The 26358-nt window shown below is 46.6% G+C and overlaps 2 protein-coding genes across 16 annotated transcripts in view; one reads left to right on the top strand and one right to left on the bottom strand.

The window, feature by feature from the left end:
* Positions 1-17845, bottom strand: part of FCSK (fucose kinase) — a 34735-nt gene extending 16890 nt beyond the window's left edge. For 5 of the 11 annotated variants that reach the window (XM_066637056.1, XM_066637065.1, XM_066637061.1 and 2 more), the window contains exons 1-3: positions 8413-8487; positions 6412-6523; positions 974-1125 (exon numbers count right to left, since the gene is read on the bottom strand). In XM_066637056.1, the coding sequence (XP_066493153.1) occupies positions 974-1125; positions 6412-6490 (231 nt within the window). In that variant the 5' untranslated portion in view covers positions 6491-6523; positions 8413-8487. Of the gene's footprint in view, positions 1-973; positions 1126-6411; positions 6524-8201; positions 8240-8408; positions 8488-17713 lie in introns of those variants that run through there. The other 6 variants (XM_066637059.1, XM_066637057.1, XM_066637060.1 and 3 more) reach the window with 6 other exon arrangements.
* A 165-nt stretch (positions 17846-18010) lies between these two features.
* The window catches only part of ST3GAL2 (ST3 beta-galactoside alpha-2,3-sialyltransferase 2), a 54494-nt gene continuing 46146 nt past the window's right edge, over positions 18011-26358 (top strand). The window contains exons 1-2 of one of the 5 annotated variants that reach the window (XM_066637562.1): positions 18011-18139; positions 21508-21579. The gene's annotated coding sequence lies outside the window, so the exon portion shown is untranslated. Of the gene's footprint in view, positions 18140-18280; positions 18565-21507; positions 21580-26358 lie in introns of those variants that run through there. The other 4 variants (XM_066637563.1, XM_066637561.1, XM_066637567.1 and 1 more) reach the window with 4 other exon arrangements.

The following is a 26358-nucleotide window of genomic DNA, read 5'->3' as shown; positions in this document are numbered from 1 at the left end:
TGGGAGGAAGATAGAAAAGACTTATTAGAGGTCACAAAAGGGATGGGTAATCAAGCAGCAAGGTGCATATGAGGACACTGAGCAGATCAAGAGGAGAAACCCGCACTATTTTCCATACATCATATTATCTTACCATTGTTCAGGGATTGTGAGATCAGATTGTGAGATCAGAAATAACAGTTAATAACTCTGTAGTTGAGGGAACTGGGCAGCTATAGGTGCTTAGCATCTGCAACATCACTATGACATGATGGCACCGGATGTGAGATCACAAGAGTCTCCATCATCAATGCATCTCACTCTGTCTTAAACTAGAGCCTCCATTTAGCACTTGAGGCTACAGGGAACAAAATCCTCCTCTGCCTTGGAGAGATCTATAAGGACAGACTTGGTAGCACAGTGCCAGTCTTGTGCAAGAGCTTGGAGGATTCTCTCCTCTTGCAGAAAATGGCAAAATAGTGAAACTAGACTGGGCACAAACTCCCATGCTGCACAGACAGAGAAAGAGGAGTCATCTGCTGTTGCCTCTGTAGTTCCCCAGCACAGCCAGCATGGACTCCCTTAGCTGGAATTCCCTGAGGTGGAATTTCCTGAGCTGTCAAATGCAAATATTAAATGAACATTTTGAATTTGAGACCTGAAAAATTCCCACTTTCTGAATCTGAAGCCCATGCCAGGATTGCGTAGCAGTTCCTGGAACTTCTCACAGCTCAGAAAAGTGGGGCATGAGCACATAGCAACACACCATCAAGGTCTCCAGTTATCTTCAGCAGATGTCTCTCCCCCTTCCCCACCACCCTCTCCTGAGATCAAGAGCTGAGGGAGGAGCACCCAGTTGTGTCACTGGTCAGTGGTTGGTCAGGAGTCAAGGAAAATGATGAATGAGTCCTCAACTCTATAGCACCTCTGGAAAAGAGGAGGCACATAGGTAGGATGTTCACTCACTGGTGGAGTCCAGCAAGCCCCCACTCACCGTGTAGCCTGCTTGGGCACTCAGGTGCTCAGCTGCCACCAAGAGAGCATTGAGGGTGGCACCCCCACTGCCAACATGGCCCTTGGGGTCATCAACAGTGAGTAACATGGTGTGGCGGCCCAGGACACCCCAATCCCGACGAACCTCAAGCTCTGTGAACAAAACAGATATATGATTTGTTAGTCCACACACTTCACAGCATGGAAGGAGCAATCCTGCAGTGGGAGCAACTGACTGGATCTGAGAAATTCTGCAGCTTCTGAGGAGCTCAAGAGGAAGATGGAAGTTACATGTGTGGGTGCCCAGACCTAGGAAAGACCTGTGGGTGTCCAGACCTGGGTGTCAGATATGGTTTGATGCCCTTAGCGGGTTTCTCAAGAATCCGGATGTGAGTTCATTGGGAGGACTTGAGTCCCTGCTCAGACAGGAGTACCCAGGCAAATCGCCTGCTTCACCCACTCATTTACCCAGAGCCCACCACTCAGAGCATGGTTTCTGGTGCCCCTACACTTCCTGGTCATGCTGATTCTGGCTCAGCCCATCCCATACTCTGCCAACAGGAGCCTCCCCTGCACATAGTCCTGAGCCCAGGTCGAAAGACAGATCTGCAGTAAGACTGTAAGATGATTCATATGCAGGAAGACTGCTGCAGGAACAGTTCTTAGTAATGCCCAACTAAAACACTCTGAGACTTGGAAGAGGTTTGTGGGAGAAATGATTTATTGTTAAATCAGGGCAAGAACTTGTGGTGCACTGAAGAAGGGGAGAAGTGTACAGAACAGTGTGCTGGGGGCCATGGAGACAGCCTGGGAACACACCCAGCCCAGATAAATAAATGAGGGTTTACCGAAGCCCTGTTTCCTAACTGGGTTTGCTCCTAAACTTTGGTTAGAATCAAGTAGGATTTGCTGGTTTCAGATGTCATGGCAAATCCTATTTGTTCTAAACCAGGAATCATCTCTTAGAGAGCATGAAGGAGTGCAGGAACTTGAGGCTCATAAATATCAGGTGGAACCAACCAGGATTAAACCAGGATTCCACGTGATGTCTGAACTCAATGCCTTGAGTTGAGGTCAACTAGGTGCCCTCCTTTCTTTGCTAAGTGAGCTTAACTATGGCTTGAATTGTTTTTCTGACCCGGCCTCCTGGCACAGAGCCTGTTTGCCTTAGACCTTGTAGTCTCAAACATAAGGGCTTGCTGGTGATATGGGAAAACCTCCTGTCCCTTATGTGTGACTAGAATGTCCAGTTAACTCCATCTTATCCAAATTATCTGTAGTTCTTTTCTGAGCGTCTCATTTTATCTAACATTCTTGGTTTCTTGCTCCATCTAAGGAGCTGAACTTTCTCTTCTATTTGCTTTTTTGCAAGAGGAGAATAGCCCAACACATAGCCCTCTGAAGACAAGTCAGTCATGCAAGAACTGAAAGGTTAGGCTGAAACTACTCCATTCCTTTTCTACTGGCTCCGACAGGAGGAGTCTCCAGTCTCAGCCATCAGATGGGTCAATGCCTCAGGTGCATCTACCCAGGGACAACCTGACCACACCCACTGACAGTGCCAAATTTAAATTTGGTGATGCTCTAAGCAATATAAGGCTTGGTGGCCCCTTGTAAAAAAAAAAATTGGGGACCTCTTGTTACAAAATTACACCAAAATTTGCTGCACAAGCAGTTTAAAAAAGATCTACAATACATTTTTTTCAGCACACAAAATTATTCAATGAATAATTTAATGCAGAATGCAATGAAACCTTATTGAAATACGGGGGGGGGGGCCTGTATCTGCAGATCCTGTATCTGTGGATTCACTTATCCGTGGACACAGGATGGCCACTCCATACCCCACCTACAAGGTATTAAAAACATCACTTCCAGTTTTCATGGAGAAAATATATATACATATATAACAATAACTCTTATTGTTGTGAGTGTCATTAAGTTGGCAACTGGGTTTTTTTTTTTGTTAGTTACATGTAGATTGGGTAACCCTGAGGTATTCAATCTGTGCATTGGGGCTCCCTAGGGAGGCGTGGCTAGTCTCCAGGGGCATTGTGAGAACTCAGCTCAACTGCACATACTGCCTCCCTACTTGCTACATTTCTGCACTGTGAACAAGATGGTTGGGGCAGTGTGAGGTGGGGAGGGCGTGTGAAACATGGTGGGTGGAGGTGGGAGAGAAGGCTGGCTGGGCAGCACAGGGCATGCTCCTGGCAGGCTTCAAACTGGCAGGAAAGCCTGACCTAGAGAGAGCTCCACCAGTCTCTGCTTGGGAAGGAGGGAGCCCAGCCTGCTCTTAGTGGGGGGGGGGGTGTCCAAATGCCACAGCCTGCATTCCTCCTTCTTACCTGGGGGGAATAGGGGTGGCATCTGTATGTATGTGTGTGAGCATGCCCCCATCTACTTTGGGAGTGAGTTGTAATCTTGCTTGGTGTGGCTGCAATCCTATCCACACTTTCCTGGGAGTAAGCCCCATTGACGCAAATGTGACTTATTTCTGAGTAGACCTACATAGGCTTGGGGTCTGTGTCAGCTTAACCCAGGATGTTCACCTTTCTCTTTTTCCTCCCCTTCAAAAAAGGAAAAAAAAAAGCCACTCTTGATCAGTCAAGTTGTCTCCAAAAATTGAATAAAAAATAAAAACACCCATTCCTTTTCAGCCACCCCCTTTTTTCTTCCTGCCTCCTTTTGGGGGGGGGGGAGGGTACTTCCCATGTTGGCTGCTATTATAAGACAAAAGGCACAATCCTAGCTAGGTCTACTCAGAAGTAAGTCCTACTGCGTTCAATGGGACTTACTCCCAGGAAAGTGAGGTTAGGATTGCAGCCAAACAGTCTCTGGGTCTCAGTATCACATCAGTTTGCACTTAGCAGATACACATTAAACAAAGTCTTCCCCTCCCCCAGCAAATTCATCACTTCTCCCCCCCTTTCCAAAACCCTCTAGGTGTGCTGCTAACAAACTCAGGGCACAATCCTAACCAGGTCTATTCAGAAGTAAGTCCTATTTTGTTCAATGGGACAAATTTTGTTCAAGTGAGGTTAGGATTGCAGCCTCAGAGTGCTGGCAGCTGTTTTTTTGTTTCTAGTGTATAACACCTTCATCCCCCTTTGGGGGGTCACTGAGGTGAGGTGATGTAGTGGGGAGCCGTGGCCAATGGCCACAAGGATCAGGGGAGCCGCGGACCGGAAATGTTTGAGAACTACTGGGGTAACCTGTACCCAGGTTGTTGGGTGACCTGTAGAAAAATAAAGTTAATGGGGGCTACAACAACCCTAGTGATGCCACTGCATTTAGGTTGTGTGTATGATACTGGAATTTATTCTGTATGGTCTGGTATGGGAGGAGATAAATCTTGGTCTGTAACAGGAAAGTTCTGAGAGGCAAGTTCTAGAACAGGCACCATGAACTTGGAAGGAAAATGAAAAGTCTCTTTCCTGAGGACAGGATTCTAAATATTTTGAACTTAAAATTTTCACTCCAAGCAAAATTAGCTTATCTCCTATAGCTTATTGTACAAGCCAGGTCTGCATAACTTATCAGAAAAGATCACCCCACCCCCCACCAGTAGTTTCCCTTCCTAGAAAGCTACATGTAAACCAAACACAGCATTGAAAACTCCCTTGGCACGCACAGAGCACATACAGGGTACCTATATTGTCAGTCTTATCCATTAAGAAATAAATGTCTTCCTCTTGTATCTCCTAACAGAATTGGGCCAGATGCCATCACTACATTCTGCGACCAGGTGTTCCACAGACTAATTACATGCTGGGTAAAGAAATATTTTCTCCTGACACTCTTGTGACACTTAAATTCTGTGGATGTTCCCTGGTTCTGGTGTTGTGTGAGAGGGAAAAGAACATCTCTCTATCCACTCTATCCATCCCCTGCAAAATTTTGTATGTCTCGGTCATGTCCCCCCTCAGGTACCCTTTATCTAGACTGAAGAGCCCCAAATGCTGTAGCCTTTCCTCATAACGGAGGTGCCCCAGCCAAGTAATCATTTTGATCTTCTGCAACTTTTCCAGTTCCACTATATCTTTTCTGAGATGTGGTGACCAGAACTGTGCACAATATTCCAGGTGTGGCCTTATCATCAAAGGTATTATAATATTGGCCGTTTTATTTTCAATCTCTTTTTTAAGCAATCCCTCCCATGCCCGGAGGGCCACAATCATCAAGCCCTGTTTCTCAGGAGTGCCTTTATTCCTCTCACTAATTCAGCTTCATGGTCTTTTTGCATTCTGAGTTGCTCTTGACTCAAAGCATGCTTGACTCATTTATTCCTTCTGCGCATTTTTAACGAAAGCCAAATGCTGAATCTTCAAAAAAAGCCACCGACAGTAACCTGATGACTGCAGAGAGATGTATTATGTACAGCTCTGCTATTTCTACGCAATGCAAGAAGCATCAGCAAATCTTGCAGCATCTGGTGAAACCCAAAAGAAGAAAGTGCTGTTGTGTCCTGGAGATGACAGTGAGGGGACTGTCTTGGATGTCCTGTAGCGGTGCACAGGCGCTAGGCTTTGAGATGCTTTAGCAGTATTTGGCAATAATGACAGCAGGCACACCTGCGTCTGAGCAAGAGCAAACTCTTGGCCTTGATAATACGCTGAGTCTGAAGCTCTGCAGCCTGTCAACAAGAGGGTGTTATGAAGATGTAGCCCTTATCTTAGTCAAAGGAATGCTGTGGTCAGAGCCTAGTAGAAGCTCCTAGTAAAATCTTTCACCGACAGTAACTTTTTTAGTATTGCAAGGGATTGAGACATGTTTAAAGTATAAATAAAGCTGGCAAGAGGCGGAGCGACGGACTTCTCATTCCTGATCCCGCTTCCAGCCGTTCTGCACCTCTCTGAAACCTGTCTGTTGTCTGATTCTTCGCCATGGCTTCTATGCCACACCAAGCAGCTTGCTCAAGCTGCTTCCCAAGTAGCACTAAAATGCTACATGTCCGACCACAGCTCTCACTCCCAACCTTCCACTGTTGGGCCCTCTGTGGCTTCCCTGCCTAATAAGAGCTTTTCTTCCAGAAATGTACCCAGCAAAAACAAACAGATGCAACACAGATGACCTTTCTCCACCTCTGATCTCACACTGGACACAGCTGTATCCTCCCCACAGAACCAGCAAAGCCCTGCAAGGACCCTACCCGGCTTCTCTTCAAAGAGCTGATACTAGCTCTCATTCTAGTGGCAGAGGTCACATCTCCCATAATCTTGGAAAATAATTCTCTCCCCCAGTTGTAGTTTGGCTGGAAAAATATCTCTGAGCTGATGGCACTTTCCCCATGATGCCGGGTTTCCAAGCAGGCCTGAGACAAGATGCGTCTTTTTCATGAATGAAGCTCTGATCTCTCTCCAGTCCCACCCTGGACCTGGTTTGAGGTTTCTGGCTTGATCCCCACTTGGGTAGGAGGGCTTTTGGTTCTCCACTCACCTCTGTGGAAGGCAAAGATGCTGTCCTTGTATTGACACGTGAGGACAATGACAGTCCACTCCACCTCTTCTCCTGCCATGGCACCCTAGAAAGGCCTCTCCTGCAAGAAGGGCTTCCAATCAAAAACCTTCTATTAGAACTCCAATATTTTACATGGATTTCCAAATCACATGGAGTTGAGAAGGGATGGGGTATGCTAAAGAAAAAACACAGCAGGAGGGAAGCCTCCATTTTTGCTGTAGGTGTCCCACTGTGGCGTCACCATGGGACTGCAGCTCATAAGGGCCGCACTGGGTGTCACCCTCAGGAGGCGATGACACCACACTGTCTGAGCCTCCCATTTAGTGATCTTTGGTGCATTACAGGTCCAGCTGACTCAAACTCTCACCAAAAATCATGTTTTCACTGCTTGCCAGCGAGAACATGAAGTAACTGGACCAGGAGCAAGTCAAAGATCGCCAAATGGAGGTAGGCTTTTCACATTAAAAAGAATGTGATAGCCCACAAGGTTGGGGGAGATGTGATTATATCATTATGTCACCCACAAACTTCAGGAATGCTGAGCTCCGGCTGGTAAGTGTTCCACCAGGTGACATGCACCCCAGGACGCCTCTGGGGCCTCATCAAGTGCATCCATTTTTTTCCCCTTATAGGGTCCAGCAAGGAGCTCCTTGTCACTTTTTGAGGAGAATTAATGTGCAGCCCCTCCCCTACAATTGGGGAGAGAGTGGGGCAGAAAGTGTTCCTCCATCTCAAATGCTCCCATAGTACACCAGGGCTTTTATGTGTCCAGCAGCAACCTTGGGCCACCACATTACATTGCACAAAATAGTTCATTCCAGTGGTCACTTCTTTCCTCCCTCTGGTATTCCATGAAGCACCTTGTGCAAAGCCTGACTACCCTGGGTCTTGGACAGGCAAGCCTTTACTCAGCCTGGGTACTGCAGGTCCCACAAGATGATCACGCACAACCTCTGCAATGCTCCTCACCCCCTGCAATGCTGGCCTCTTGCACCCCCTGGCCAATCTGGAAAATCAGAGCAAAGAGGAAGGACTTTTGGCGAGGAGGTGGATGCAGCCCCTCACCCTACACATCTTCCCATCCCTTCAGAAATGGGACCTGCTACAAAGCTTCCTGCAAAGGTAACTTATCTCTGTTGCTTCACTGAGGCTCTGCTGACTGCCTCTCAGCCCCCCTGCATAGGCAGGCAGACAGACACCATTCATTGTCTTTTCCTTTGAGGGGTTTGAGAAGTTCCAGCCTCACTGGCCACCACACTTCCTGACACCTGTGGATGCTGCAATTGGGCCATCAGTTGGTAGCAAGAATGGTACCAGAAGTAGCAAGAATGTCAGTGCAGATGGGGCTGGCCTGCCATGCAGTTTCAGAAAGTAACAGGCCTACATTCCCAAAGAGTCCCAAAGAGGATGCAGGTCTCTTGTTATCTGGTGTGCTCCCTGGAGCATTTGGTGGGCCACTGTGAGATACAGGAAGCTGGACTAGATGGGCCTGTGGCCTGATCCAGCAGGGCTGTTCTTATGTTCTTAGTCCTGGGAACTGCAGTTTGGTCAGGAGGCTACATTCTAGCCCTGGAAGTGCCAGGGTTAGACTTTCAACAGCCACCATCATTTTTTTACACCAACAGGTGTAAAAGGGCAGCTTCAGGGTCCCAATGAAACAGAGCTTGCAAAAGCCCAGCTTGCCATTTAAGGGCCCAATTCTACCCAACTTTCCGGTGCCAACACAGCTGCAGTGTAGTCCCAAAGTAAGACAGCAAATGTTCCCTTACCTTGAGGAGTCCTCCGCTCCCCCAATGCAGGATGCAATGCATGCCCCATTGGTATGGCTGTATCGGTGTTGGAAAGTTGGATAGGACTGAGGCCTAAGGCTGCAATCCTATGCTCACTTTCCTGGGAGTAAGCCACATTGAACATAATGGGGCTTACTTCTGAGTAGACAAGCATGGATGTAAGACTAGGAACATATGTATGCTTACTTACTCAGGAGCCAGCCCCTTCTGAGCAAGTACATAGGGCTGAACTCCACAACTTCCTATCCTGCACGTCTCACCTTCTTTCAGGGCTGCAAGCACCGCCTCGAGCGATAGCCCTTTTAACTCTTTGCAAGGTTTTTCCCACACATTGGATCCTGGGAGTTGTGGTTTATAATGGTTAGCAAAAACAGGAGACAGAAGAACTGAGAGCCAAGCAACATAACTACATTTCCCAGAGGCCCTTGGCCTGAACCTCAGCGTGTGCGTCCTCTTAAAGGCACAGGCCAGCCCTCAATTAAATCAGCTGTTCCAATTCTGAAAGTAGTAAAAAGACTGCTACAATGTAGATTTATTTGGAGATGGCTGTTTCTTACTTCCTGGGCAGCCTAGCAGGGGCTGCAATCTTAACCATAATGACTTAGAAGTAAATGCACTGAAATAACTTAGATACTCGCCTATAGTAAAATTTTTGCCACCTAATCAAGCTCCAGTTATCACTTTGCCTTATCTCCAGGTCAATCAGAGGGCAGAGCTTTTCAACTCTGAAAAGTTTCTCAAGCAGCAGGCAGGCACCGGCTCATTAGAAGCAATCTGTTTCTACAGCAACTTCACTGAGAAATTCCAGCCAAAGTTAACCTTTTATTCTCCTTCCCTTTTGCAAATGCTGCTGCAGCAGTCTGGTTCTGCTTTGCAAATGCTTGCAAAGCAGGTCTGTTTTTTTCAACACTAGGATAGGATCCTCCTTTCCAGGCTACAGAAGAAAAGTCCCAGGCTACAGTTCAGTGCACCATTACTTAAGAATAACACCCATGGAAAGCAGTGGGTCTACTTCTGAGTAAAAAGGGTTGCAAATATATGCAACTGCATCTCTCTGCTGTGAATTGAATTGCACACTCTCAGTTATGTGTTATGGGTTGTATGTTGCATGTAGAGCTTCTGGCTTAACACACCAGAAACCTTAAAGGTGGATTTGATTCATGGTTCTCCTGCAGTGGTTCCCAACCTTTTTCACTTGCATATCCCTTTGCAGCCTATTTCCATAAATTGTACCCTGCATATTAGCAAAATGTATGTAATAATGCAAGCCCTCATCTCCTCTCAGACTTCATGTATTCATCACATACTTTCTCTTTTTATCTGTTTGAAGAACAGAAGACTCTGCCTTTGCACTGTTTTGCACCAGAAGTGTCCTGAGAAATTCTGGGTGATTGAGCACTTTCCTTATTATGTTTCAGCTTTTTTACTGTGCTTGTTTTCAATCACTGGTTCATAGATGAATTGATGACCAAAAACTAGCTATTGATGGGGCTTTCACAGCCAGCCAGCTAGCTACCTTCCTTCCTGCCTGCTGGCCCTGCAAAGCATTCTGGAGCACGATCTGCCTTTTTCTGCCATTATGCCATTCTTTTTCAAGTACAGGTCCAGCCTATTTATACATGGATTTTTTATACAAGGATTTGACTCAACAAGAATGGCCCCTTGTGTGGAGAAGGAATGTGCTGGACCCTGGAGAAGGGGAAAAATGCACCCCTTTAAAATCAGTTTAAAAAACTGAACAGTTCTTTAACAGTAGCCTCCTTAATGTGAGTGAGTGAGAGAGAGAGAGAGGGCAGCTGGCTAACAATCCATCAATCCTTCTCTCTCCAGGTGATCCCTCCCTTCCCCCTGAGCATGTGAAAGAAAGATACTTTGCATTGGTGAAGGGAGGGGTCAGAGGTACCTCAAAGTCAAAGATTGTTTATTGTATTAGCTAATAGCCATCACAATAAGATAAAACATGTAAATCCAAAAATACATCAAAGATACAAACAATGATAAAATGAGGTCAAAATCAAGCACAAAAGGCACCTACACCCATCATATTAAGGAATCTCCTTTACAATCTACCGCTATTTCCCCCAGGTAGTTGGCACGAATAGTTCTGGCAGCTTTGGCAAACAGCGCCACGCTATAGGTGACCGATGGGTCATAATCGGAAAGTAACCAATACAATTTCGTAAGTGTGTTCTCCCCTTGAAGGGTAGCCAAAATAGGCTCCAAAAATCTTATCCTAGGATTTTGATAAAGCTGACAATGAAGCAGGTAATGTACAGTATCTTCAATCTGTCCTGCTCCGCAAATACAAAGCCTCAAATGCCTGGGAATGGACATATATCTGCCATCTAGAACTGCAGTTGGCATGGTTTGAAAACGCAGTTCAGTGAATGCCTTTCTCAAGGAGGCAAAGGTAAGTGAATATAAATATTGCACTCTTGAGTGACTTGGTTTCAAGAAACAGTACAACTGGGAGAAATTTGAAGATCTTACTATATCTAAATCCTGATCATTATCCAGTTTAAACATCCATTCCCTTAGCATTTGTTTTATTTCAGAAAAGACAAAAATGTCAGTAGAAAGGGCTTTAGATTTTAGGAGCATTTGCACCTGAGTGGCCCAGCCTCCTCTTCTCCACTGCTCAGCCAAACAGAGTTTAGGAAGACGATTTTCCGACATGTCCAGGACTCTCTTGTAATAAGAAATTATAGCCACGGCAGCCCTGGCCTTAATAGATACCATACCTGTCTCCATTCTAAGAAAAGCTGCCGGAGTAGATGGTGGAACAGCTAAAATGTGCGTCAAAAATTTATTTTGAGCAACTTCAGGAATATATATGTTGTTCTGTTTAATACCCCAGATCTCTATACCATATAACATTTGGGAAATTACTCTCCCCGAGAAAACCTTTAAAGCTGGAATTACCAAGTTGCCTCCTCTAGAATGGAAAAATTTTTAATAAGGCATAACTTGATTTTTGTGCTAATGTTTTAACATTCTGAAGTTGGAATTTCCAGCTGTTTCTTTCGTCGAAGAATACACCCAAATATTTAAAGGCAGGAACTTGTTCAATCTTGCGATCACCCAAAGTCCAACTAAATTTTGGAGAATGCTCGCCAAAAACCACTATTTTGGATTTGGCTTAATTCACCTTCAATTGCTCTGAATCACTGAAATCTTGCAGCTTATTTAGGATTCTCTTAAGCCCTTTCCTATTCAAAGATAATAAAACAATGTCGTCTGCATAAATGAGGGTTGCAATCTTATGATTTCCAATTGAGGGGGGGAAATGATCTGCATGAGTTAGAACATTTACAATGTTGTTGATATAAAGATTGAAAAGAAGTGGGGCCAACAAACACCCTTGTCTAACACCTTTGGTAGAACAAATTTCCTCCATCAGTCTACCATCTGCACTTATCCTTACCCTCAAGGTGGTATTGGTATATAATTCTTGCATTAAAAGCAGCAACCTCCTATCAATATTAGTCCCAGCAAGCTTATCCCATAGACGATCCCTAGGGACTGTATCAAATGCAGAAGAAAAATCTATAAATGCTGCAAAGAGCCATTTAAATGGCCTACTTGTATATTTACAGATTAAATGATGAAGGACAAAGATTTGGTCCACTGTACTATGGCCTTTCCTGAACCCAGCTTGTTCTTGATGCAAAATATCATTTTCCTCAACCCACTTAACCAACTTCAGAAGGAGATAACGACAGTAAATCTTAGAACTAATATCCAGTAGACTGATTGGGCGATAATTCTGGGGGTTGGAATTATCCCCTTTTTTATAAACTGGAAAAATAATACTCTGTCTCCAGCCTTCCGGGAAAAATCCTGTGGCATTAATGTAAGTAAACAATTTGGCAAGGAAAGGGGTCCACCATTCAATGTTGGTCTTATACACCTCAGGAGGAATCATGTCCTCACCAGGTGCTTTTCCTGTTGCTAAAGCATCTATAAGTTCACCAACTTCCTGTTCCGTGACTGGGGGCCATTCCGGTGTTAATGCCAAAAGTGACTGACTATTGCTAACATTATTTTGCCTGGCATTGGCATCACTGTCAAATATATTACTAAAATAGGAACACCATGTACTGGCAGCAATACAGTCATTCATTTTACAGCTAAGACCCGGGTTGGGAGGTGAAATTAAAGACCAAAACTTTTTTTCGTTCTTTTCCATGGCAGCCTTCCCCAATTCCTTCCACTGAGCTCTTGCACTCTTTTTTTGCTTCAGAAGTTCCTTATATGTTGAACAAAATTGGGTCAAAGCATCTAAGTCTGAGGCTAGCCGAGTTTGTCTTAACTTCCTAATCAATTGAGTCAGATGTTTTTTGGCCAATCTACATTCCTTATCAAACCAGCTACTCTGGTAACGGGCAGAACCAGGTTCCCGTGACTTCTGAACTAATAATATAGTTCAGATATATTTGAGATAATATAGTTAAGGCCTTCAATAGGATCCATATCTCCTTTAACTACGTCCCTATGCAAAGCCACAAAATTAGGACTGTTTAATAATTCCCTGATTGATAAATCAATAGTGGGGGACCATTTCAATCGTTTCCCCACAACAATAGTCCTCTCAGCCCAATCAGTAGAAATAGAAGGCAGCTGAGGGATTACTGTAGATATAGAGAGACACACTGGTAAATGATCACTATCTGGACGATCTAAGATGTCATAGTTCAGCTTAAAAGATAATAACCTGGTGGAACAAAAAATATAATCAATGACACTAGCTGCCCTACTGTTTTTTAAGAAAGTGAAATAACCCTTAGAATTATCCAGAAAACTGCCATGAAGGCATGTTAACTGAAAAGATGACATTAACTCAACTAACCTTCTACCTTGTGAATTAGCCACCCTATCTAAGGAGGAGTGATCAGATAAAAAAGCTTCATTATGATCAAAATACTTTCTACTAATACCCGAACCTACTCTGGAATTAAAATCACCACATAAAATTATAGCGGCATTCGGGTATTGCGATTCACAATAATATATAACCTCCTCCAGTTCTTCCCAGAAGGAGGTAACACTCCCAATATTATTAGGTGGACAATATACATTAAGGCAAACCAATGCATTTAACTCAGAGCCCCAGTTACCTATCAACAAAACAGATAAAATACAGTTGCTTTTGGACCGATAAATAACTTCTGCCACCACATCCAATTTGACAGAAACCATAATAGCTAGACCTCCTCTTGCTCTTCCTTTTACATGCGACTTAAGGGCAGGAAGCAAAAAGGAGCTGTACCCTTGCAACAACATGGGAACAGCATCAAGCATCCAGGTCTCCTGCAGACAAAGAAGGTGAAAAGATGAAAGAAATTTCAAAAAATCCTGATCATAAGTCTTATTCTGCCAACCTGCAATATTCCAGGATAAAACAGTGAGTCATTGCAGGTCAAACTCTGCCTCTACCAAGGGATTAGATGGAGATAGAATAGGCTGTGATGAAGATTCCTGATCAACTTGCAGCATCATTTCGACAGGATTCCTATTGGAAGTTGACTTCAGCAACACCTTTTGTGTTACCTCTTTCATCGCAGCAGAAAACAAGGTTCCACCTGGTTTGGGAGAGGCCAAGTTGACTGATGGACTACATGATGTAATTTGCTTATGAGTTGTTGGGAACACAGTTAATTCATCAGAATGAGAGTCTGTAACAAAAAAGGTTTCTGGAATGTGTTGCACTGGTGACCTACAAAACTCCGTCCTTAGCAATAGGGGATGAGTAAAAATACTGTTGGACTGTGGGTTGGACTCACCCAGCTCTAACTCCATATCCATAAGAACAGGACGAACAGCAGCATCAGACACCACAGGGCTCTTGGGGAGGGAAGCTGAATCAAGATCCATTTCACTTCCCAATTCCAACTCCATCCCAGGAACTGCCTGACTAGAGGAAAATTTTTTGAGTAGGTTTGTTAATCTGGCCTGTAAATAAACTGAGTCCTCCTCACCCAAAGATTGCCCAGTCGATTTCTCAACTGGTGGAGATTGAGAATCAGCCGGAGAATAATAATCATTAGTCCTAGACCTTACGTTAACAGTCTGCCTTCCCTTATTTATACAGAGGGGTCGAATGTGCAAGTTTTGAAACATTCTATGTACTAAAATTTGAAATCTGTCCTTCAGGCTCTCAGCAGCTCGTAAAAGTAGCCCTGGAATCCTTCTAGTTTTAAAAGTTAGAGACAGTCTCTTATATCCAGGACAAGAAGGCAAAAAATAATGGCTTGTTAATTCCGAGGGATGAATAAATACCTTCAGCAGTTGAGATATAGCTCTAATTATCAGCCGCTTACTCCTCCACCAAGCAGAGTCTGATACAGGAACAGAAAGCAAAACAGTTTTGCCGTAAAATCAACTTCACTTTATCTTCCTCAGCTTCTGAAGAGGGGGTTAAACACGTTACTCCTGGTATTTCTTCATTTCCAACCCTGTGAGATCTTTTGTTAGAGACAGCCAAAGTCTGGGTTAGAGAGCCAATTGATGTTTCAAACGAATTCAAAGACAAAGAATATACAAGAGGGTGTGACTGGATATCAAACAAGCCTCACTTAGTTGTTGGGTGAGTTGTACCATTTGTAATTGTAAGCATTTTTTGTCTCTAGCCAAAGGGTTTGTTCTTATTTTCTTCCTCTTATATATAGGCAGAGACCATTTGATTTTCCGGGGAGGAGGGCTACCCGACACCACAGGACTATCATTAGTAATACACGCTGAGGCCTGAGGCCTTCAAAGGGATATGCGTACCAGCAGAAGGAGATGGTAGAAATTTTTCAATCCTCAATTGCTTCGACCTTTTGTAAACACCCTCCTCCGACTTGATAGGACTTTTCCAAAATCTCTTCTTACCTCTTTGTGGAAAGGCACTCCCATCGAGCAAAGACATAATGACCAAACCAAGACACAAAACAGCTCTGTTTACCCAATTAACAATCCACAACCATCCAGGCTTCAGAAGAAAACATATAAAAAGCTCTCAACCATAAAAACATAAAAAGTGGATCCAATATCAAAACAGCTGATATGGGGGGAAAAAAGGCCCCACATTAGTAAACAACAGCTAAAATCACGTAGAGCTCTTTAGAGAAGCCTGCACCTGGTCAGCCATCTTATCTAGGACAGGTCAGAGGTACCTTGAGAGAGACTGATTGTTGGATTGTTGTCTTAATGATTCTATCTTAACATCACAAAGGTCAGCAAGGCTGTTTTTAAATCACCAGAGCAAAGAAACTTTGTTTTTTAAATTGATTTGCTATAGTGATTTGTTTTTTGCCATCCACATGAGCGCTTGGAATGGAACCCACTGCGAATAATTAGTCTCAACCTGTACCCCTAAAGGTCCTGTTGAGTGTCCCTGGGAGTACAAGAATATCAGGTTGGGAACCACTGTTTTACTGGTATGTTGTTTACAGTGCACTTAAAGCAGCTACCACGTTTTCCAGACTCACAAAGAGAGTCTGGTCCAACAAGAAGCTGACAGAACATACCAAGATCCAGATCTACAGAGCTTGCGTCCTGAGTACACTTCTGTACTGCAGCCAGTCATGGACTCTTTGCTCACAACAGGAGAGGAAACTGAACGTTTTCCATACGCGCTGCCTCCTGGCATCACCTGGCAAGACAAAGTTCCAAACAACACAGTCCTGGAACGAGCTGGAATCCCTAGCATGTATACACTGCTGAAACAGAGACGCCTGCGTTGGCTCGCTCATGTTGTGAGAATGGATGATGGCCGGATCCAAAAGGATCTCCTCTATGGAGAACTCGTGCAAGGAAAGTGCCCTACAGGTAGACCACAGCTGCGATACAAGGACATCTGCAAGAGGGATCTGAAGGCCTTAGGAGTGGACCTCAACAGGTGGGAAACCCTGGCCTCTGAGCAGCCCGCTTGGAGGCAGGCTGTGCAGCATGGCCTTTCCCAGTTTGAAGAGACACTTGGCCAACAGACTGAGGCAAAGAGGCAAAGAAGGAAGGCCCATAGCCAGGGAGACAGACCAGGGACAGACTGCACTTGCTCCCAGTGTGGAAGGGACTGTCACTCCCGAATCGGCCTTTTCAGCCACACTAGACCCTGTTCCAGAACCACCATTCAGAGCGTGATACCATAGTCTTTCAAGACTGAAGGTTGCCAACAGTACTGTGATAGTGTTTACAAGAAGTTAGTGAAGACCAGAATTGAAAAAGAATAAAAATGTATCTTATGATCTTTTACTATGTTTTTAATAAATTAGAGACTACAGTTCTTGGGTAACAATTAGTGGTAGGTTATTTTTCAGGATCTGGCCTCTGGTAAAATCAGACAAAACTATAGTCAGACACCCCCTAAGTTTAACCCCTGACTTATCCGAGGGTCACAGAAAATTCCATGATTTTTGGCTCAAAACCTGCCCTCTGTGGGATCAACTTAAGCTCCTCTGAGTTTAATAGGGAATGGACAGAGTGGATAGAGAGATGCTCTTTACCCTCTCACACAACACCAGAACCAGGAGACATCAACTGAAATTGAGTGTTGGGAGAGTTAGAACAGACGAAATATTTCTCCAGCGTCTAAACTGTGGAACTCTTTGCCACAGTATGCAATGATGGCGTCTGGATGCTTTGAAAAGGGGATTGGACAGATTTCTGGAGGAAAAGTTCATCACAAGTTACAAGTTGTGATTGATATATGCAACCTCCTGGTTTTAGAAGTAGGCTATCAGTGAATGCCAGGTGCAAGGGAGGGAACCAGGATGCAGGTCTCCTGTTGTCCTGTGTACTCCCTGAGGCAGGGGGGGGCACTGTGAGATACAGAAAGCTGGACTAGATGGGCCTTGAGCCTGATTCAGGAAGGCTCTTCTTGTTCTTAACCCATTTCTGCCCAGCCACAGGTGTACACATTTGGTCGCTGTTGCGTATATGCAATGTTGGGCAGAAATGGCTCTCTTAAGTTTGCATAAGGCAGTGCAGCCTAGCACCCTGGGTCTGTGCCTGCTTACTCAGAAGCATCACTGAGCACAGTGGATCTGACTTTCAAGTTGGGTGCACTGTCTGCAACCCTGCGCATATTTAGGGGGAGCAAGCCCCCCATCGGAATTCGGTTGGACTTTGTTAACGTCACTTGTGAAAGCGTCACAAGTGCAGCCCAGATGTACAACAGTTCCTGGGGGCATCAGATGCGGGGAGGGGGTGCAAAGGGGTTTTGCCACAGGCTGGGATTTAGAGAGATCCACTGAAAGCCCCATTCTCACGTTCAAGGACAGGCGAGTTGCGAAAGTCACGACTTGGGTTGCCCTCCCCCCCCCCAAAGTGTGGGTGTTTTGTTTTTTCCCCCCAACAGTCACCCGCCATCCTTGGTAAGCAAAGGGAGCCGCGCCTTCTGCCTCCTAGCCTAGGAGGAAGGATCCGTGTCAGGGCATTCATTCACCTGGGCTCTGCTTCGTCTCCAACCCGCAAAACTTCCCCAAGAGGGCGGAGAAGCTCTCACCTACCTACCTACCCCGTCGTGGGGTGCGATCTTCGCTTTCTTCCCCAATTCTCTGCCTGAAGAAACCTAGCACAGCAAGCCATTCCAGGGAGATCCTCCTAACTTTCTACGCGCAGAGAGCCACAACCAAAACAAGCCTTCTTTCCACTCAGTCTGGCCAGACTCGGTTACTCGACCCCCCTCCCCTTCCGCTGCACGTGGGAAAAGGCTCTAATAACCCTGCCCGCCCGCTGCTTCATTCTCGGGATCTCGTTTGCGCTGTCCTCGGGGCAGGGACCTCTGTTCCTTGCCCAGCGCGCAGCAAAACCCCCTCGCTGAGCTTTAGGCGTCCCTTCTTCGGAACGTTCAGCCAGTTGGATGGGGGGTTATTCCTCGCGGATACCACCAGGACTGGACAGCCACGGAACCCCTCGCCACTCCGAATGCCTGGGTGAGCCCCCAGCCCTTTTGCACCCGGGGCGGGGGGCGGTGGACTACGACTCCCAGGCTGCTCCTCTTCCCTCCTCGTCGCCCCCCCCCCGGGATCTCTGGCTTGCTCGCTTGCAACACCAGCTGCTGCTGCTCTCCTGCCTTCGCCCAAAGCGCCGCTGGGGCGGGCTTGGCCGAGGCCGAGGATGGGGATGCTGGAAGAGAGCTCAGGGCGGCAGCAGCAGCAGCAGCAGAGGGGCGCCCGGAGGGGCGACGAGGAGCCCGGCACGACCACCCGGCGGTGGAGGAGGCCACGGCTGCTGCGGGGCCAGCCCTGGCGCTGCTAGGTCCCCCTCCCCGGCCAGCTAGGCGCAGGCAGCCCTGCCTTCCCCGCGCGCCCCCCAAGTGCCCAGCATGGGGCCCGCCCCAGCAGCCGGCAGGAGGAAGGTAGGAGCGGGGCGGACGGGTGGGCGGGCGAGGAGGAAGCCCCTCTCAGGCCCTGCCAGAGCCGGTCCCCCGAGAGGCTGCCCCTGCAGCCGCGCTCCTCCGGGCGCAGAGAGCGCAGCAGCTGCAACAGGCCCGGGCTGGAGGGCAGCCGGATGCGTCACGCCTCACCCTGGAGGGGCGCCGGGGGTAGGGGCACGGGTGTCCTCGCTTCGGCCCCCCACCCCCGGAGCGCTGGCGCAGAACAGGCCTGGGGGATGCGCAGCGCGGGCGGTCCCCTGCGTCTCTCCGAAACCGGCGCCTCTGTCTCTGTGGCTAGCTGGGAGCGTCCGAGCGGTTCCCTGGGGCTGCAGTGCTAGCCACACTTACCTGGGAGTAAGCCCCTTTGACTATAATGGAGCATGCTTCTGAGTAGACGCGCCTAGGATTGGGCTGTAAGGCTGCAATCCTATCCACACTTTCCTGGGAGTAAGCTCCATTGACTAGAATAGGACTGTAACCTGAGTAGACATGCATAGGATTGGCATCCTACCAGCACTTAACTGGGAATTAGCCCCGTTGATTATAATGGGGCTTACTTCTGAGTAGGTATGCCTAGGTTTGGGCTCCAGTGTCTTCTGGGCAACACCAGGATTGTCACACTTTCCATCCCTCAGGATCATGCATGCAAGAAGGGCCTGGCTGGATTAGACGGGGGGGGGGGGGATCCATCTGGTGTCCCAAGCAGCCACTGAAGGCAACAGCCCTGCCTGCCTGTTGCTTCCCAGCACCTGGGTGCACTCACTGCCATTGTCGTGGAGGTTCCATTTGGCTGTCATAAGGGAAGCCCATGGAGTCAGGCATCCTCCATCCCTGCAGGGTGGGCCCAGTCCAGCAACTGCCTCCGGGAAGCCCATGAGCTGGAGAGAAAGGCAGCCTTCTCTCCCACCAGGGCTTCCTTGCAGCTGGTGTTCCAGCCCTTAATAAGCCTCTGGTCCTTCCTGAATTTGTCCAATCCCCTTTCAAGGCCATCCAGACTGGTGGCTTTCACCACATCCCTCCTTTTCCACTGTCCTAAACCTCCCAGATCAGTGAATGATTCCCTACTTCTGGTGTTGTTGGAGAGGGAGAATCTCTTTTTCCACTCTCTCTGTCCCATGCATCCTTTTTAGCATCTCTGGGCCCAGTCCTATCCAACTTTCCTGCATTGTTGCAGCCATGCCAATAGGGCATGCATTGCATCCTGTGGTGGTGGGGCAGTCACAGAGCCTGTCCAACATGCCAGCACCAATGCAACCTCAAGATAAGTGAACAAATGTTTGCTTACCTTAAGGGAACAGTTTACTTATCTTGAGATTGTATTGGTGCTGGAATGTTGGATAGGATTTGGCCCTCACTCATGTCCCCCATAACATTTGTCTAAGCCGGGGGTGCTCAAACCCTGACCCCAGAGGCCATGTTTGGCCCTTGAGAGCCCACAGTCTGGCCGACAGGGAGTCCCCAGTCTCCAATGAGCCACTGACCCTCCAGAGACTTTCTGGAGCCTGTGCTGGACTGATGCAACTGCTTTTAGCATGAGGGCAACTGTTCGACTCTCACATGAGCTGCGGGCCAAGGGCTCCCTCCACTGCTTGCTGTTTCACGTTTGTGATGCAGCAGTGGCAGCAAAGGAAAGGCTGGCCTTGCTTCCTGCAAGGCCTTGAGCTATTGTAAGATCTTCATTCATTCATACAAGTTCCACCTCTAATATATTGATTTATGTAAATTTATTCAAATTTTAAATGTAAATTCTTTTTTCCCAGCCCCCAACAAAGTGTCAGAGAGATGATGTGACCCTCCTGCCAAAAAATTTAGACACCCCTGGTCTTAGCTAAAAAAAAAACACACCCAAATGCTTTTTAAAGCCTTACCTCATACAGAAGATATTTTCCAGTTCTCTGATCATTTTGGTTGCCTTTTTCAGCTCTATAATATCCTCCTTGAAGTATGGTGACCAGAATGGGCCTCAGAATTCCACATGTGGCCACACCATAGATTTCTATAAGGGCAATATGCAGTGGCGTTGCTGGGGGGTGCAGGCCGTACTGGGTGATGTGCACAGGGGGGGTGCACCACTACTGCCCAAAATTTTTTAAAATCTTTGTATTTTTGAATACTATCATGTTATATCATTCGGTGCATAATTTCTTGCAGAATGCAGTGAAACAAACCATGTTGAAATAGCTCTATTCTATAAAAAGTCAAAAAAACCAATGGGGTGATGGTGCCTCCTCATGCCCACAACCTTGGGCATTGCCCTGCCTGCTGCATGGGAGGAAGTTCATCATGGGGGTGACACACTGGCCTCCTGCACCAGGTGATGCAAACCCTAGTGGCAATATAATATTGGCAGTCTTGTTTCCAAACCACTTCCAAATGAAACCTTGCATAGAATTGGCTTTCTTCACTGAAGCCGTTCATTGGTATGATATTTTCAGTAAACTGTCCACAAGATCATTTTCCTGGTTTGACAGAGATGGCTTCGGCCTCATTAGTGTCTGTGTAAAGCTAAGATGTTTTGCCCTAGTGTTCATTGCCTTATACTTATTGACATTGAATGGCACTTGTCATTTGGCTGCCCATTCACCCAGTCTGGAGAGTTATGTTTGCAGCTCTTCATAGTCTGCAGTTAGTTTTAACCACCGTGAATAGCTTGGTGTCATCTGCAAGCTTGACCACCAAAACTGTTTACCCCTAACTCCAAATCATTTGCCAGTAAATTAAAAAGGACTAGTTCTATGGCACATTGTTGAGGGACCCCACTTCTTACTTCCCTCCAGTGTGAAAATTGCCCATGTGTTCTTGCATTCTGCTTCCTGATCTTTAACTAAAGGAAAAAGGGCCTGTTCTCTTACCCCATGGCTGCTAATTTACTGAAGAGTCTTCGGTGAGGACTTTTTCAAATGTTTTTTTTTTTTTAAATTACAGGATGTCAGCTGGGTCATCTCTATCCACATGCTTGTTTTCACTCACAAAGGAGTGACAACTCCTAGAAAGTTAGTAAGTAATGACTTAGTTTTGCAGAAACCATGCTGATTCTCCTTTAGCTAACCTTGTTTTTCCAGATGGTGCTTCATAATTTTAAGTAAGCTTTGTGTTTGAGAATTTTTGGAAAACTACTATACTCTCTGAAAAGCAGTCTAAAGATGGGGACCAATCCTTTCATCCTGTAGCTTGTTAAGTTTGCTTGGAAGTCTTTGCTGAAGAATTTTGTTGACCGTTTTTTGGACATCCAATATGTGATATGACCTTCATTTTCCCTGTTAACAGATTCAGTGCTCAGAGGATTCCAAAGGCCTGCTGAGGCAGAACTTCTCTTTGCAGCAGTCCTGCTTGTTCATCCTTGGCAAGGCTTGACCTTCTTCATGCTCAGTGATTCTAGCTTTGAGTAATGCTTTCTAGCCATTAACCAAAGATGGAAGTTAGGCTGGCTTGTCTGCCACTTTTTGGATCACTTTTAATACGTTTTTTTGGCCACCCCCTTTCACTTCATCTCATATGGATGCTGAATTTTAACAAGTTTGCTAGGATGGAATAGAAATCAATCCAGCAGAAAATGACTCTGCTTTTAAGCCCTCCAGATAATATGAAAATTTACTTTGTTTCCAGCAATCCACATTGAATTTCCTTTCAGAGGGGGCAACTGTGTCTGAAATGTGATGAAAATCACATGTTTAATTTGAAATCCCCAGTGGCTTAATTCTACCAATTAAATACCTAATCCCTGTTGATTTAAGCATGTTTTTTGATAGTAAATCATGTTTGTCTGCCAATATGGCATAAAAATACCTGCAACTATTTAAGGAAGAACAAGCCATGAAGTCTGAAAGAGATATTCTGGATCATCTGATCCAGTCGTATAATGCCACAACTCTGCTGTCTGTGATGTAGCTAGAGAGGGTGCCCTCTCAATTCCCCCCCCCCCCGCCCAAGATTACCACTTGCGCTTCTTGCAAAAGGTGCTGGAAATAACAGCACTCTTTACAATCTCTGGGAATCACAGAGGCAGCAGGAATCACAATCTCTGGGCTGGGGTTGGAGGAGGCAGTGGAGCAAGGGGAGTGAGCAGCCGGAGACTCCAATTGTCTTGTCCCTGCTTGTCCCTCTTGCAAAAAGTGCCAAGGAAAAAAGGGGCAGCAGTTGATTGCAGCCTTGGACCACTTTGTTCAGTGGTGCTTACTCATTCATAGGAAGGAGGAAATTATTCATAGGGTTGTAGCTGAAGCCAACTTCTCTGTCTCTCTCCACCAGGCTTATAAAGAACAACTTGGTCCTAGGGTGAGCACAAGTGGTCTCCAAGCAACCAGGCAGGGGACCTTTACAAAAAAGTGTTCTGACTCTTAAGAAAAATATTGTCGCCTACTGACAGAGTCATGTATAAGACAAGCAGGCTAGTAAGATTTATTTGAAAGTTTGCTTGATGAGTCTGTCTCTTTATGAATACAGACTTATCAGGCTGCTGAAAAGCCTCTCTGAGTCATACATGCACTTTTAAATATGTGGGATACAGAATCAGGGAGAAACGTTTTTCATGTTTCTGTCAATACTGTATGTTACATTCCTGCAACAGCCGTGGGAAGAGGGCCTTAAAGGCCCCTTCCAACTCCATGAGCCTGTGATGTGCAAAACACACTTGGGGGTGTTTTGTGCAGAGGCACCTAATGTCTGCCTGCCCAGGCTTGCAGTTAGTTAGGAATAAGTAGCTTAATAAACTCCACTTGTATTGCCCCCAGGCCAGAACACCACATCACAAGCCCCTGGAAGCCACTGCATGATGCAGCCAGGGAAGACAAGAGCCCAGGCGAGCGGAGCAAGACTGGTAATCAGGCTTGTTTTTATTAAGGACTGTACTGAAACCCAGCCCAGGAGTTTCCAGAGAGCCAGTGAGAATGCAGGTAGCCAGTAGAAACCAGAAAGCTCCTCTCCTAAAATAGTGCAACAAGATGGCAAAGGAGCTGGTCCAGTGCTGGGGTGGTTCTTGCATCATTGCCACCAGCTTGCAGTCTCAGCATCTTTGGGGGGTGGGCTGCCTGTCTTTGCAGTGGTCTCCAGGTAAGCTGCCCCCCTTGGAGTATGGAGACCCAGCATACTGAGTCATGCTTTGCAAACATCCAAGTTTTAGTTTGTTGTTGTTTAGTTTAGTTGACAACTTGTATTCTGCCTTCTGCTTGGTCTTGTGGTAGTGACACAACAGGTGTGTGTGTGTGTGTGTGTGTTTATACCACCTTTCTCATTGGCAAAGGCACCAAAGGTGAGGTTTGGTTTGGCACAAAACATTGCTCACTTTCTCTGCTCAACTGTCAGATGGGAGCACTGGCAGCTTTTTCTTCACTAGCTGTGGTGTGCTTGGAACGGTTGTAACCTACAAGGCTCAACACAGCTTTAGAACCCTCTGTACCTGCTGCAGACTGGAGTGGCTCCCAAAGTTTATGGAAGGTGGCTAAGTGCGTGCAGAGGGTGTGAGTGTGTGGTACAGAGGCACGGGATTCCTTTGGCAGCAGCTGTCATGGAGATTTTTCCTCTTGCTTGGATACCAACACAGTACTTGAAGGAACACTCATGAGCTAGTGTATTTGTTAGACCAACTGCCTTCTGATCTTTTGGGTATGCGTCTCTGATTGTGTGGCAAGATGGTGAGATGAGTGGGTGAGTTATCACTTGGACTAGGTACAAAGGTGTGCTCTCATGGTGAATAGTGCACTTAAAAGTGGATGGAATGTCTTCACTCCACATTAAGCAACTGTTACCCTGCACATGCCCGATCTTGTCTGATCTGGGAAGCTAAGCAGGGTCAGGCCTGGTTAGTACTTGGATGGGAGACCGCCTGGGAATACCAGGTGCTGTAGGCTTATACCATAGTCTTTCGAGACTGAATGTTGCCAACCAAGCCCATAAAACTTTTGATCTGGTCTTTTCCCAGTGCAGGGGGGTGGGCAGCCCGTTTTGACTGCAGCGGTTAACCTTGATGCAGTTAACTTTTCCTCACCCCAGCTGGATGCTTTCACAAGCTTTGAAAAGAAGAGTTGGCTTGAGCTTTCCTTTGGACTTGCTCTTCCATGCAAATGTGCTCCAGATCTGTGGAAGTGCTTGTCCTACTCTGAGTCCCTCTCTTCCCTCCCCTGTATAAAGACTTCGAAGTTTGGAGGAGTTTAGATAATTAGCAAAACAGCCATTGGAGTGGCTCTTCTAGAAGTGAGGGTACTATATGCTGTGCTTTACTGCTGCCCTTTTTGGCAGCAACTGAACTTTGGGGAATGTGTAGTGATGCTGGTCACCCCAGTTGCTGCCTTGGCAGTGCTGATGACACTCCAGCAGGGTGGAGACCCCCAGCTGCTGCTGGGCCCTCTTGATAGCAGGAAGTTGTGTTGTGAGGCCTTGGCAAGTGCTGAGGGCCAGCTGGCCTGAGGGATCATGTGGTCTGTTGGCACCAGTGAGAGAAAGTTTGGCTCTTGTGGTGGATCTAGAGCCATATGCAGATCAACTGTTCCAAATTCCTTCTTGCTTCTGAACCCTGCCTTCCCCTTCAGGAAGAATTAAGTTGAGCTGGAGTTCCTGAACCGCCCATGAGAAGACAACCAGGACAGGATACTCTCAGATGGCTCTGATCTGATTGAGAAGTGACACTGTGCATGCTCAGGAGTGTGAAGCTCCTTCAGGCTATGTTGAGCTGGCTGTCAGTCCCTACTTTGTAGGGACAGGAGAGCGGAAGAGAGGTCCCTGTGGTGAACAGCCCACCTTCTGCCTTTCTCCCACTTCACCTACTTATCCCATCAGAACACTGATGATCTTTCCAGGTTAAATTGGGGAGGGTCCATTGCTTAGTGGCAAAGGTACCCCTGCTTGGCAGACACAAGGTCAGGCAGCCTCTCTGTGGAGGGCTCAGAAACTGAGCTTGGTGGCTCATGGTTCTGATGGAAAGTGGATGCTTCTGGGCTGGGTGGATTGTGCTGTCTTACTGAGGGCTTAAATGAAGCTCTGCATTCTAGGACTGTTCTGTGCTGCTATTGGCCAACTGTTCCTCCATCCTGTCCTCCTGCATCCCTGTAAGAAAACAAAATGCACTGGAGTATATGGGGGTCCTGACTCCCTTTGTGTCTGTGTGGTTGCTCATTTGCTCAGTAGCAGTGCAATTCCTGGGATGCTGCCCCAGGCCTCTCCTGGCAGCCTGGTGAGCCGGCTCAGCCAGAACCCCACCCACTCCATTCTCTCAACTCTTTTCCCTGCTCACATGCAGTGGTGCTGCATGGCATCTGCCTGCCAAGAGTGCTCCAGTCTGGATCATGCATAGACAGGCTTGACAGCTGGAAGCTCTTGCTCAGAAGGGGAATTCTCAGCAAACACAGTCCAGTAACTGGAGAACACAGGGCTGTACATATCCAGTGTGAGACTCATGGTTGGAGCAGTGTTGGCCTTGCTCTGGACAGGCCAGTTTTTTAATTCATTGAAGATCCCAACAATGTCAAGGGACCCCTTTCCCTTCTGTTCAAGCATGGCACTATGTTGAAATTGTATCTGCTCAGGCATTGAACACAGAACAAAAGACAAGTGTACCCATTGAAGCAAGGGTACCTGCAGAAGGAGTGGCTGCTTGGGGGCTCCATGGGGAAAGTGAAGGAAGGGCGCTCATGCAGTGTTGTATGGCGGACACAATTGGGAGATATATTAACTTTTTATTTGCCTTCCAAATAAAACAGTTGGACGCTTCCACAAAGGAACAAGAATGTAGCAGAACTTTCAGAGAGACATTTTTATTTCAAATGGAAAATTTCAGTACTCCTT

This window comes from Tiliqua scincoides, chromosome 9, assembly GCF_035046505.1.
Source record: "Tiliqua scincoides isolate rTilSci1 chromosome 9, rTilSci1.hap2, whole genome shotgun sequence".
NCBI classification, from domain to species: domain Eukaryota; kingdom Metazoa; phylum Chordata; class Lepidosauria; order Squamata; family Scincidae; genus Tiliqua; species Tiliqua scincoides.
Note: the sequence above shows the minus strand (reverse complement) of the source record. Positions and strands in the feature narration are given on the sequence as shown.